The sequence below is a fragment of the Vidua chalybeata genome, chromosome Z (genome assembly GCF_026979565.1).
Source record: "Vidua chalybeata isolate OUT-0048 chromosome Z, bVidCha1 merged haplotype, whole genome shotgun sequence".
Lineage (NCBI taxonomy): Eukaryota > Metazoa > Chordata > Aves > Passeriformes > Viduidae > Vidua > Vidua chalybeata.
In genome coordinates, this window is record NC_071570.1 from 38649814 (window position 1) to 38665029 (window position 15216).

At 35.7% G+C, this 15216-nt stretch overlaps 1 protein-coding gene across 1 annotated transcript in view; it reads right to left on the reverse strand.

The window, feature by feature from the left end:
* The window catches only part of WDR70 (WD repeat domain 70), a 129834-nt gene that overhangs the window by 32934 nt on the left and 81684 nt on the right, over positions 1–15216 (reverse strand). Inside the window, exon 11 of the mRNA XM_053931981.1 lies at positions 3283–3382. Within this exon, the coding sequence (XP_053787956.1) occupies positions 3283–3382 (100 nt within the window). The remainder of the gene's footprint in view (positions 1–3282; positions 3383–15216) is intronic.

Sequence of the window (15216 nt, forward strand, 5' to 3'; positions counted from 1 at the left end):
CCAAAAGAAGCAAAAGTGCTGCCAGCAATTCACAAAGCCTACAGTCAGCAGCACTCTATTTAAAAAGAGGGAGTCCTGTGCTGAAAGCAAAACTTGATGACAGAATTTGTTCACAGAGATCAGTGAGGCAAAGAAAGATAGGAAATGGAAATTTTAAAAAAGTTACAGCTTTGGAAACACATAGCATAAGCTTACAAGAATATGTTTATCAACTCTGACCCTTTTTATGAAGGCTTACACTACATATGTGAGAGACAGCTTACAGAACAAGGTACAGGCTTCTGCATTCTGCCTCCTCACAGGAGGAGCTGCAACAACTACACAGAAATCTTTGGAGGCATCAAAGATTGGGACCAAAGCCAAAGATCTCGTGAGGGAAGTCACAAATCGAGGAATCTATACCTACATTTGGAACACTTCTCAGCATCACCTGCATCCATACCAGCCTGATCAAATACTTAAGCGCATCATCCACTCTAAACATATGGAATGAACATACAACATATGGCTAGAAGGATACTAGAAGACTTTCATAATGCCATTTCAGCTCCAAGTGTTGCACTTACCTGACTATGCCTATTAAAACTAGTAAATGTATTTCTGGCATGGTTAGAATGAACACCAGTGTTCAGCTTCTAAGAAGTATTACTTGACAAAAACCCATCTGATTTTTGAAATGCCAGTATTTGGATTTACTATGAAAAGCAGTATGTTATTACACTACACAAAACAGTCACTATACATGCTGCTGCGTAACCCTTGAGCTTACATGTTTCTATGTTTTAAACCAATTTCAAAATTAAGAAAGAAATACAAGTACAATGAAAAAAAAAAAGACCAACAAAAATATTAGGAGTCAAAAAATATTTTAAAAATTTTTACAGTAAGACCTCAAGTCCAATCCTAATTCTTATCTCTCCCCTGCTAAACAAAGAAAATGTTCCCCAAGTACTACCTTTCATTGTTTCAAGCATGCAGAAATATCACTTTCTTAAGTTTCTGTCAAGGCACTATCTAATATCCAACAAGAATAGTACTGGAAACTTTCATAAGCAGCTCCTTAGGTTTTCATTTTCCCTTGTGCCTGCAGCTGAGCCATGCCTCATCTTCTCATATCCAACACAGATCTACATCAGATGCAGGAAAGTTCATCAGGCTTTCAATGAAAGTTCCCATGCCCCAAACAACTATCCTCACTTTGATCCTCAGCACTTGGCAGGTGTGTTAATCTACGAATGCTGGATCCACATCTGCTTTTGTTGGTACAGATCCAAAGCAATACTCATATTAAAGCACTAACCAAACAAGTCAAAATAAGATATGAATCCTCCTTACTTTCTAGCATAGTGCACACAGAGCTCTTTTTTTCCTCTTAATACACTAGACAAAGGTAGCACTTTTATCCACAATGAGTGGCCAAATTTCCGTGCAGTCTTACATTCTGCAAACAATCAATCAACGTTTTATACAGCTTAGAGCAGAGTGTGGAAGATAAAACCTGAGTAAATGAAAGTCTGTTTAACACAAAACAAAAACTGGAGACAGGTGAGGAAGAGCAGGCAAGTAAAAGTGCCACATGCAATAAAAATAAGAAAAGGTCATTTATGTGGTCTACATTCATAAATGAGAAACAGAAGAGAATTTGCATAAATGGAGGTTTCAAGACAGCACCAGTGAATACCCCTCACTAAATAATAGCCTTGTTTGCTGCTATATTTAAAAGCACACCAAGGTTTATCCCTATATTTCCTAAAGTATGTTTACGTGAATTTTTTTGTGGCAATCACCACTGGCAGCCAGACACAGCATTTTACTTAGGGCCAAATGGAAAGACACGCAGTTCACATATTTTCCAAGCAGGAGAAGATCCACTCACAATATAAGTCTGGTTCAGTAAAGAAAAAAAAGCTTGAGAGCTTTTACCTCACCACTATATAACCCATTTGTGAGTGGCAGCAGAACTCTGAACAGCAGCTCAACTCAGTACCCTGAACAGCAGTTACGAAATAACACAAGTGCCATTAGTGTTCAAATGTCTAGGGCCTTCAAGGATAAGACTACAAAGTCCTTACTCTAAAATATGTGTTCTGGGAAACAACATCTGGAATCTCTGAAATGTGGCAAGACTTACAAAGAATCAGTGAAGCCGCACCCAATATCAGCTGCATTTCACTATACCGACATGCACCAGTCAGACACTCTACCCCCTTCAGGGACAGGGGCACAGGGAGCACACAAAGCAAATGCAAGCTACTTGGCTAGGAAACACATCCACTGCTTCAGAGTTTTTTTAATCTATGAATACCTATATTCTGGTATTTTGTGTATGTAATCTCATTCTATGTACCAAACTGACCAGATGTTCTAAACATATGTTAGGCACAGTGTTAGCCAACATTAATGTATACTGCCTCTCCCTAGGCCTGTTTATTTGGCCTTGGGGCAATGCTAATGCATACACAGAGCTTCTGGTTACAGCTGTTTTCCATCCAGACAGCTTGGCTTGTACGCTTGCACCTGCCTGCAAAATACTGGGCAGACAAATCTCTGCATGAAAAGTTGTCTTCAAAAGACACCATCCTATCCCAATAATGAAGTTAATGAGTCCTCAAATACATCTTTGCCTTCTCAAATCTTGTTCTATTGTCTAAGACTAATTAAAAAAAGTTTTATCTGAAGCTTACAACACAAGCCTGTTTTCCCAGTCCTATGGACATTCCAAATTCTTTTGCCATTTAAGTATATTTTTGGAAGGTCAATTCCAGTCATCAACTTTTGATGTTTTTAATACAGATTAGATAAAAATTCCGATTAGGACAGAAAATGATATTGCCTAAGAAAGTTGCATGAGGAATTAATACCTCCAGAGAAGAGATAGTGTTATTGAGAGGCATTTATCTTCCACGGAAGAACTAAGCAACAAAACTGGACTTTTTTTATTTTTAATTAATCTAATGATTTTCTTTCATTGTATTATTACTGCTAGATAAGAATACAGATCAGAAACTGTGTAATATAATCAGCAAAGTTATCTTAAAATATTTCTTAAGTGCTGTAAAATTCTCTTTCAGGAACGTAGTATTGCATGGTGTATCAAATAAAAGTAGTAAACTGTGAAATACTTCATATTTGAATCACTAGTATCTGATTTCACTACCTTATCTCCACCACATACAATTACCTCTAATTATTAACATGATCTATATGGTTTGTTTAATGAACCATTTCATTTTATTAAAAACGTCTTACATTCAACATGTCAGGGTTCTTTCAATCACCTACCTCCTCGGCTGGCAAGGACAGTACCATCATAGGAAAATGTCAAACATGAAGTGTCAGTGCCTGAAGCATGGGCTTGCCTGCAGTGGAACTTTGTATGTACCTGTTCGCCAAACAAACAGAGCATTACAAAATAAATTACAATTATGAATCAAATAAAAAAATGAAACAAATGGGACAAACATAACTTCATAGCGTTTTCTGTGCTCTGCTGCTATTACTTATTCTAAACAGAAATCCCTGCATTTTTAGGAGGTACAGTAGCTAAGTATTTCCAACAGACTTTAAAAAATGTTATATTTGTTTTAGAAGATGCTTTCATAACAAGAGCTTGAAGGCAAAATTTGAATTCTTCACAGATTTAATTATACAGTACAGATTTACATAGCACCAGTGCTCTTGGAAAACTCCCACTAGCACTGAACAAAGGTAGTTATGCCTGGTTAAGATAAAAATACATTCCAAGACAGTTTTCAACACTCCCCTAAGTAGGCTTTTAGTTTCTCAAACTACCAAAATACAATGTACATACTTTGGAAAGGACTTAAAAGGACTGGAAAAATTTACTTTTGCCAAATTTAATCCCTGACAGAATTCATGGTTTACATAATACAATAAAGTTCAGAGAGGCTTGTGTTCTATTTAGGTACAGTAAAATTCAAGTATGGGAATGATGCATGTTTTATTTTAATTATTTCTATTTTTCTGATAATCCTAAAGGAAGGTTGAAATTACCTTCAAGTTCACATTTTGTTCTTGTATGGAGATAATTTCTTAAGTATGGAGAAACTTTCTTAAGTCATTATTTAGTAAAATACCCAAAAATTCTATTAACAGGGAAGGAACCTCAAATTAAATTTAAATGGTCTTGTCAAATCAAACTTCCCCACTTCCCAATCAAAAACAAGAGTCTCAGCTAAGATTCCAAGACCAGAAGTGGAAACACAGGAAGGGAAAAAGGGAAAAGGCAGAAACAGATAAAAACAGATTTGAGACAGGTGATTCCTTTTTTTAATACTTAGGTAAGAAAACTAATTCACATTGTTGTAAAATAAGGCATTTGAGACTTAAAGGTTTCCAGTGCAACTGTATCTAATCTGCCCCTCTGTAAAATGAGGATTAAAACAGAGGAGAAAATGGCAGATTAGTGACCTTGAAGTCCTTTATTTATGGTAGTGATGAGCAAAACAAAGTTTACGCATATAAGCGTATCTTTTCAGATGAGGGGTTGAACAACATGCAGCACAATCAGACCTAGAATACCACCCTGAACAATGAGCAGCTGCTCAGCAATTTTTATCCATACTGTGCATTAAAACAGACGCATTTCTACAGAATATGATAGAGAATGTGACCACGAAATGCAATCAAACAGACTGATTTAGGCTTGCACAGGAATCATCAGTAAATTTATCTTCTAATTTTTGACTATGCACCTTACTGAGGGTCTTTTAATGGGTTATTTTTTAAGTAAGAGACACAAACTAGTGAAGTAATTAATGTTGTTTATTCCTAAGAACAGTTTTTCTAAATTAGGTTCAAAAGCTAGAGAATCTTTGTGTGATGATGTTAATAATTACTGCAAGCTTATTTTGATGTGCAGATTTGGTCAGTCATTGAGAAGAATCACATGAGGCATTCCCTCCACAAATGACTCTTCAACAAACAAAGGGGGACTTCAAATACCAACAACATGCTTCCTACAGTATTTGAACACAGAATGCAATGGCCTACACTTAGCCATAGTAACTGATTTGAAATTACTGTCATCTCCACCCAATTATGCATACCCTGAAGTCTATAAACAGACTGTGGTTTACAACTGTTTGTCTTTGGTGGGAGTGTTTATTAATACTAAAAAACATATTTTGTGCATCCAATTGCATAAAATTTTCCAAGTATGTGGAAACGTGTAAAGAATAAAATGTGAATTGGCTATCAGGAAATAAATTTTTCGTAGTATTTGTTAAACATTAACAAGCAATTAAAACTATGTATTTTTTGTCTAAGAAATACCATGGACACTTTCAAAAACATAATAAATGGTTAATATTCACAGTTTTAAAAATGACAGAAAGATTACATTACGATATTAAGCTAATTCAAACAAATTGAAAAAACTTCATTTGGGCTCCACAACACTCCCATCCCTCCAGGCAATGTCACACTGACATACATATATTAAAATACCATTTTTTTCACTCTGCTGCCCAACTTAATGTGAGGGTGTGGGGCTTTTTCCTCAATCTGAAATTCTTTCCTTTTGTTTTGTGTTGGATCCAAATTAAAACACAGAAAGAGATCTGGGGTCCAACGAATGCCTTTTCTTTTATATTTTACAAGTAAAAACCCTAAACATCTATGAATAGATAGCAAATCACATACCAGTCCAGAATTTGTGTTATTTTCCTATGGTCAAACATACTGATTTTATTTAGCATTTATTTGTGAATCCATCAATAATACCTAAACTGTATCTTTCAGGAATTAAACAACTCATCTTAAATTGGCCAAAGTTGTGCCAGGAGAGGTTTAGATTGTATATCAGGAAAAATTTCTTCCCTGGAAGAGTGTTCAAGCATTGGAACAGGAGTGCCAGAGAAGTGGTTGAGTCACCATGCCTGGATGTATTTAAAAGACGCGCCAATATGGCACCTGGGGACATGGTTTAGAGGTGGGCTTCGCAGAATTAAGGTTGTATATAAGGTTGTAAATAGTGGGACTCGATGCTTTTAAGGGTCTTTTCCAGCTGAAGTAACTTTTTCATTTTACATCATGCGCTATAGAGCCTTCTCAATGAAGTACATATACTCTGACCAATTTTTGCCTTTTTCAACTGTCCTATAGAGAAAGGAAAACAGTACGTATAGATGTCATGCCAAGGCTGACATCATTTGCCCCTTAATGACAAAAATGAAACCAAAAGAAAAAGTTTTTTCCAATTCTATCAAGCTTCGATACTTCAGGATTTAATGTAAAACCAGGCTTGACTGTAAGATTGCATCAGCAATTCTATGTCTTTTAAAATAAATTTGCTCAGTTTACCAGTAAAAAGATTGTTTTCCTAACTTTGAGCTCTGCAAGCTTGCCCTCCATATATTATTCTGCAAAGGAATATAACCCTGAGTTGTAGTACTAAATCAACTATTCTAAAATGATTGAAGGTTGAAAAGAAGTTTTTACACATACTGGCAAACATTCATTGCAGTTTTCAAAGAAAACTATGTTTCTGGCCTCTGACCTCTTAGTATTTTTAATAGATGTCTAATCTTGCTAACAAATCACCAGCAAAAAAATTGTTATCAGAATGCTTCTAGCTGGAAAGACATGAAACAACAGAACCAATGTATACAATTCAAAAATTTGATTCAAGAAGGGAAAGGAAGAGCATTGAAACACAAGATAAAGATGTAAAGATAATTAGGGCAAAGTGTATCTACATATCTCCTTCTTATCCTTCTCCTTTTGCTGCAGAGGTGACTGCTATTATGAAGTAATAGTCATGTGCCATACAAAATTTGACAAGTTCATCAGTCCTTAACATTTTTTAAAGGTTTTGTTACTTCAGCAAATTCTGCAGTAAACCACTACCTTCTGCAACTTATTTAAAGGCTAACAAATAACTCCACCAATGTAAACACTTTCCTCCTAGCTTTGTATTAGCATGTATATTTTTGTTAAGCAATTACAGCTGACTGTACTTGTGTGCAAAATGAGATGACAGGCATAAAACATGAAGCACATATGAGAAAGGACGCAGTTGCATGTATCGAAAAAAACCAAAAAATAACAGAAAAATGTCAGAGTTTGCAATATTGCCACAGTCCTCAGAGCAAACGAGAGCCAGAAGATAAAAGGAAATCAGAGAATGGATTGAAAAGGGGTGGGGGTGGGGGCAAAGGTACGTGACTGGAGGAGCATCAGCAATGAGTATCCCTTGTACAAAAATCAGTATGGACTTAAGAGGACCCATACAGGAAGTGAAGACGACAGTGGCCACATGAATGGTTTACCACAAAAGAATGACCTACAACAGAGCCACATGGCTACAGCTCTGCATCCCACAACTGCTCTCCTGCTCCAAAACACTCCATAAAACTTGTTCTAGGAAAAAGACAGACCTACTCAGTTTGTTCACCTCAAAAATCCAAGCTACATCCATGAGAAAAATAACAATATGTCTAACTGATGGAATTTTTTAACTTCCCACAGTTTGTGGGATACAATATTTCACAGTAAGCTGACAGTTTCCCAAGATTATAATGCTTCTCACATTCTGCCCCCTCCCCCCACTTTTCTTTTAACAAAATATTGAATGTCCCAGCCAAGACATTCCTCTTCCTTCTAATTCCTAACATCTTGTAGATTTTTTTTAAGCAAAGGTAGTAAATTAAGGCAGGCCCTGGGTAAAGTGAAATCTACAAAGATGGCTATATCAATCTTTCTATGTTTCACAGATGTCTAGCAAAATATTACTTATTTATTAGTGTGAACACAGTCAACCATACAACTACAATCAAGATTTATGCTGGTTTCAAACCAGAGGCAGAAGGGCAGGACAGCTCAGCAGAGATGCCTGACAAGCAAGTCCCAGGCCACGTACAGCTACTTGAGTTTTAAATGAGTCTTTTCACCTAAGATACTTACAGCAAAATAAAATAGCTGGCAATATTCAACTGCAAAAGTTGTAAATTTTAACACATGTAAAAGCCTTCCAAGATGACGTATTATTAAAGGCCAGACTCATGGTGGTAAAAGCATCAGTTACAAAGCTGCAAGACGAAAACAAATAAACCAGAAATCTCCTTTTTAGTCACAATTGACCAAAGCTGTCTTGGGTCTTTTTTCAAAGTGATCCCATCAGAAACAGACTCAGAGCTGTGATCACAGCTGACAAAGCAGACAGGTTCCCAAGGAGGAGTTACACTCTCCAAATGTCTACCTCCCCATCCCCCCTTCAGACACCTCTCCTGAAGGAAGCGTTATCTCCTTAATCATAATCCACAAAAGAAATCTAAATGTACTTTCTGGGTTTAGTGTATCAATTGAAAAATGGCAATTGAATTCAGGAATTTGTCAACTGAACTCAGGAATTTCTCAGTATTTTCCCTGAGCAGGCAGTTGCAGGCTATATCAGATGCTTTCCTTAAGTCTCTGTAAACATGATCCCAGGGCTTTCAACTTATGTGACTGCTCTTCTAATACCACTTCCCGCGGTGGAGAAATGGATGCTGTTTCAGTAATGAGCACACTGATTCAAAACAAGATTAACTTGTGAAATCTGAGGTTTTAGTGTTTACATGATTACGCTATTACATGATTTCCTCTTCTCTGTGACTTTCTAACTCAGTGACATTTACATGTATAATTAGCAGACCTGAAACACTCCTTCTTTTCTCTCAACCCTAATTAATCAATTATTAATACAGTAGCCTAACCTTACTTGACACTATCAGGACATCTGACTTACAGTTGTATTTAACTGTCCTGTGCAACCTCTGTATTCTCATCTGTTGCAACTAAGGCCTTTTAACTGGGTGACAAGTCTTCAGGATTTCTCTCTCACACTCAGCAGTGGTTCAACAACCTTCAATAATCTCTCACATGTATTTAATTGGGAAGCTTACCTAGTTATTTGCAATTACTGAACTCATAAAAGACTCGTCTCTCTTTTTTTTTTTAATAATCTGTAGTTTTTCTTGAGCAACTACATTGCAATGAAGAACCTATGCAACTGGGAGAATTTTAAAAAAAAAGTTCCATATTTATTTTTAAAATTTATGAAATCTTCAATGCATCATGCATTATATTAAGCAATTGTGAATGAAAATAAAAACACAGGTGTGAAATACTTAGTCAGAAAATGTTTGGAAGTTATGGAAAAGAGCAGTCTAACAAGAAAAGTCATACAATGGTGTAGCCAGGCAGGGTGAAAAATTATTTAGTGTTTTGTTAATTGCAATTGATAAAAAAACTTGATTTCCATTAAAAAAAATTTAAAACATTTATGCAGAAGGCAATGAGGAAAGCCACCTGATACATTTGACTATACATTAAGGGTTTAGGCAAAACAAGGACGCAAGCAAGTCAGCCTGTCCTAGAGATGTCTCTGATCCCTTGTAGAGTGATGAGAAAGTCCTTCCTATCTGCCCATGCTTCTTCCACCAGGAAGAACATTCAATTTCTAAGAATACTGCTGACCACAGAAACAACTTCATCTTGTTTATGCTTATTCATCAAGAAATATTTCAGGAAACCATTTTAGCAAGATAGCTTCTTAACAGCATTGCTAAATATTTGCCTAATGGTTTGAAAATGAAACCCCAACTGAATGTTTGGCTGCATGGTCAAACTTTGCATTGGAGAAAATAACCTATCTTGGCCACAGAAATGATACATATTACTAATAAAAATAGCTTTTGGAAACTATTCAGTTGGCTTCCTTTGGAGATTTTTTACAGTGCATGACAAAAACACTCAAGGATGTAAAAGGAACTTTCTTCTGTATCTTTTCATAACTCATCTAACCCATCTCATGTTATCCTAGTAAATTTACATTTTTCCTCCTTTGTCCTATCATAAATATGGCTTTTGTAAACAAAAAAAGCGCCCACTCCTCCTTTTGGCTCTCTAGAAGTTAAATTGATCATTCTTAGACTTGCCCAGCTGTTGAAGGTTTCTTTGCCTTCCAGAAATCAAATGTGATCAATGTTATTTTGCAAAAATCTCATTAAAGATTCAGCTAAGATACACTATAACTCCACTGAAAGTCCACAGATTTCTTCAAACTCATCTATGCCAACCCTGGATGTTTCATATCATTTAAAAGTAGCTTTGGGCCTAATGGCAATAAACAAAAATATAAACAGAAAAAAGTTATAAAGAAGCTACTAAGTTGTCTTCAAAAAGCAACTATAACAGACTTATTCTCAGCTTATTCCCAAATATTCAATAAAATTTTTTATATTCTTTCAGTGTCCCCAAAGCTTAAACCACTTCTTTGTCTAACAGAGGCACAGTGTAAATAGCGTGAAATACGACTGAAAATACACAAAAATCTACATTTCTGGTTCAGTAATCCTTGAGCCAAAATGGTGTAATTTGCAGTGAGTTATCAGAGATGGCTGTATAATAAATCTATTTGCTTAACAGAAATAGTAGCCAGCACACGTATATTCTAAGAGGATGGGTGTATTTATCTAAGAAATGAAAGCATTTTCACTAAACTTCTTGTAACATATCAAGCTATTCTTTCTTCTACATTCTTTCATTTTTTTTCTGATAAAAGTGCACTGTAACCATCATGCCATATTATCTCTCTGCATGTTATTTGAAAATAAATATTTTTTTAACTATGTATTTGGTTTTATTCATTCAGATGTAACAATGAAGATGGAACTATGCCTCAGTTAAAGGGGTAAGTGATATTTTTCCTCATGCATGTCAGTGATAAACTGAGCATTCTCAAGTAAACTTCGTTTTCTTTTCATGCAATATTCTTATCTCAATTCCATAGTTTCTTCTTTGATGTTGCTTTTTTTTTCACGACAGTTATATATATCTGACTAGCTAAATAAGCAAGCAAATAAAACCCCCATGCATGCAAGCAAAAAAACCAGCAAAGCAGGAAAAAAATTCAAAAATTGTTTATAGTGGTTTACACTAACAGAACAGAGTGTTCCAAACTGACTTGCAGAGCAGCAATCAAGTACCTAAGCACTGGATAGAGTGAAGACGTTTGTAATACCTTTAAGAGAAAAAGCTGCTTGCTATTCTACAGTGCAATTTCTGATTAAATTTCAAACATGGGTCACTTTTAAAATTACCTTTCTTTTTTAACAGACATTAAAACAAATTACTATTTTAAGTATGAGAGGAAAGATTTTTTTTTTTGTTTGCAATTAACATCTTTGAATCAATCCTTTTTGTCTCATGTAATATAAGTGAGATGATTGTAAAAGGTATGGAAATATAAAAATCTCCAAATTTATATCCAAGAGTCCTTCAAATAGGCTGCAGTATTTCCATGAAAATTTGTCTCTGAGGATTGGGAATTATTACACAATTTTCCATTCCCCAAGTAGCCTTCTCTGCTAACCATTAATGTTTGCTATTTGCTTCAAACCCCTCTTTCCTCTTCTTTTTATATTTCCACGATTTAACACCTCTTTCCGTGCAATTCTCTTTGACCACTAGCATCCCCAGAATTATTTTCCATCCAACAGAAAGATTCCTTTCATTCTCTCATTCTAGCCTCCTAGTTTTACTTCAGCACAATATTTCACACTTATGCCCAGCAACTTAGTATTTCTTCTCCACCAGCAATGACATCCTCACAGCATAATGAGATAAAAAAATCACAAGCAGCAATTCACGTATTCCAAATCTCTCCAGTTTTCCCCAAATAGCTCCATGTTCCTCTCTCTCTCACCTTTTCATCCAATACTGCCTTCTCCTCCACCCTCACTCCTTGGTAATGCCACTATATTCCATGTGAGAATGCTACTTAAATTCCCTCCTGATTCTCAAGATTATTTCTGACAAATCCAACATGGAATGCTACCCCACCCTTACTGTCATCAACACTGGAGGAAAAGTGTCTATTTTCTGTTCTCTTTCTTCACTGTTTTATGAAGTCCACTATCTCCTGCACACCATCTACATGTTGGCTCCCTTCTTCACTATTCCTTCTGGTACATGATTACCTTTCCGTTTCTCTGCCTATTCACTGCTACTCAATCCCCTTGGTCACTGAACTTTTCACTCTACAGTGTATTTTTACACACCGTATTCACAACCATGACTCCCAGTATTTTCATGCCATTAAACTGCCTTCCAAAAAAAGGTACATTATTGTCTCTCTGCTGAACCTCTTAGTGCACCTTGACATCACTCAATGAATGTTTAGTTATCAATACAAATTCAACACGATGAAAGCTGTTCCTGATTTTCTTAAAAGGATACCGTATCTTCTCAATTTCCCAGGAAGATCTTACCTCCTTTAACCATTCATCATAAGAAAAATGTTGTTATAGGCATCCCAATGTGTCATCTCCTTTGTCACATATTGTAAAACATTCTGTAATAAATCCAACCAATTACCCACTGCCAGTATCATTACTTTAATGTGTTTTCCCTTTTTGTTTCCTTGATAATAGTTCTTTACTTTTAGGGGTCCACTCTTGCCTAATTTTGTCTTTTTTAACAGCTGTATTTCACCAATGAATTAAATACAATCTTTCAATTACAGCAACTACAGATCTTTCATTTAATCTGCAAGCACATCTGTGTTTTTCTCAGAAAAGAAGTAGAGAAAACCAAAATCAAACCAAGGAAAACCACCACTTCTTTTTCTGTAACACATGAGGACATACAATAAACAATTGGGTAAAATATTATTTAAAAAAAAGGGGGAGGGGTGTGGGAGACACATAGTAATACAGTTTGCACATTGCCTTGTTTTTGTTTGCTGTTGTAAAGCTCTTACCAACTTGACACTGAAGGACTGATTTTCTGACACAGCCACCTTTGGTTAGGAAGGAAGCCAAAACTGAAGTTTGTTTTACACATGCAGACAGACAGCACCACATATTATTGCAGCCCTACTCTGCCCTCCCACCTCGATGCAACAGCCAAGAAACCACACTGACCTGTCTGGAATACAGAAAACATTCCTACACCTCTGCCAACACCTATCCGTAACTTCAACACATCAAATATTGAAACCAAGCAGCCATTTTCACATTTGTGACAAGTAACAAGCCAATGGCTTGCAATGCAATGCTTACTGATGACTGCAACAGCTGTCCATCCCTGTTTCTGAAAAATCACTCCAGCCCTTCAAGGCAGTCTTGAAATTATGCCAGTCCTCCTGTCACAAGGATAGGGATGCACTACCCATCCTCCTTCTGCTCTTGTGAGCCCTGGTGAAACAGCATCTATAAAGGCCAGCACAGTGCACTCCAATGGCCTCAACAGGATGAAGTTTGTTTACAGATCTTGGACTTTCCAGGTGAGACCACAAAACTGCACAATGGTGAGGACAAAGAACAGGCTAGTGAGCCAGGATGCAGAAAAAATGCACCAAATATAAAATAAAATTTAGTCTGATTATGGGTGACTCCTTTGACCCCACAAAACAGTCACAAGCCAAATCTCAAACTGATACATATACACAGTGCAAAGTTAAATAGTAACCGTAAAGGAATTTTTAAAAAATTCTACATACTGCTTAATCGAAATGAAAATTATGTATATTGAAATATCTAAGAATACGTTGTTTAAATTACTGCTTAAAACTACTATACACATTCAGAAAGTATATTGAACTAGAATGTCATTATAAGCTTCTGGACATACTTAGACACATTGTGTATGTATTTACATATAATGTGAGAAACACACAGGTAGTCATATCCAACTCCAAGTCTAGTTCACTATCTCATGAAGAATTTAGAACTTGGTTTAAGGGAAGCAGCTGTTTCATAGATGTATCTGATTTCAGTCTGTATAGTATCACTGCAGTCATACATTAAATAAAACACAGCTGGACAATGCTCCACCTATTTCACCACCCTCTCTGCTAATTGTTTATCACTAACATCTGTTGAAAACAAACTTTAGGAATAGGAAGATCATGAAAAAAATCCCTTTATTTTAAAATATTTTGCACTGGGAGAAGTTTTGCTTACTTATGAAGGAAGCCTCACATATATTCAATCAGGTTTTAATTATGAGATATATACCCAGAGTTGCAAGAAACTTGTTCACTGAAGCTGTCTTAGGAAAAATATGGTATTGTTACAAATACATATGATTGGTTTAGTTCTGTACCTGCTGCCAAGATATGTTTTAGCTGTGCAGTTTTATCTTCTCATTGATAATCATGAACACAAAAACAAATTGTTTGACTTATAATCTTATTATGAATTCTCTACAAATGCCATTCAAATACTTTCAGTTCAAGTTAACAAGACTTACATTCTTTAGGAATTGAGTATAGTCTCTAGTGTATTATCACCAATTATTTAAACTGTATCCTCACAGAACTGCACCTTTTAATGGATATAACTATGAATCAATTGTTCTTTCTGTAGAGAAAAGGTTGTTCTTTTTCAAACTTCCTGAGTTAAATGTATGCAACTTCATGTTACATACAAAAGCTATCACTCAATATAACTTATCTCCCTCAATCCTGTATGTTCCATGGCTCAGAACCTATTTCCTACCTTTTTTGGTTTTAATTCACTTGTTCAAGCTGTAACAGCTTTCCTTTTGTTAAGTATTTTAAAATGTGGGGGGGTTTTGTCTTCTCTAATAAAATAAACCTAATGACCAAGAGCTGTACAAAAATGCACTTTACATTGCTTTTAGGAATTTCACAGCATAATCCTGCTGTTCATCTCCTCACAAGCTTCAAGAAATAGTGACCTACTATGAAGCACAGTGAGATACATTTGGAGGCAGAACTAGCTGCCTAATATACACGTCAAGCACAACAGTCTTTTCATAATTTACAAACCCTATCAGACTCTAAACCACTGAAGTGTTCAGCTTGCTTGAGCAATGCATACACTACAGCATCTAAAAGCCATTTCTCTGATAAGCCAGACCACTCTGGAGCTAACTTCGTTTTAGATCAGAATGTAGTATTCGTACTTTCCAGTTTTTGCCTCTGCAAAAAAAAGGAAAATTTTCTCTAAAGTAACAAAGCTAGCTCAAGAAGGCTCTTATATTTTTAACATTATTTTTATTATTTCTATTTCTGTAACATTATTCATGTTATATTAATAGCACTACAATATTAATAAGGCAAATCATGTTGCTGTAATACCTACTTTTCTCAAATTGCAATTTTGAAATTATTTCTGTAAGTTCTACTTTTAGTTTTCCAAATAATAAACCAAAGAGAGATATATAATCCTTGTGGGATAAACC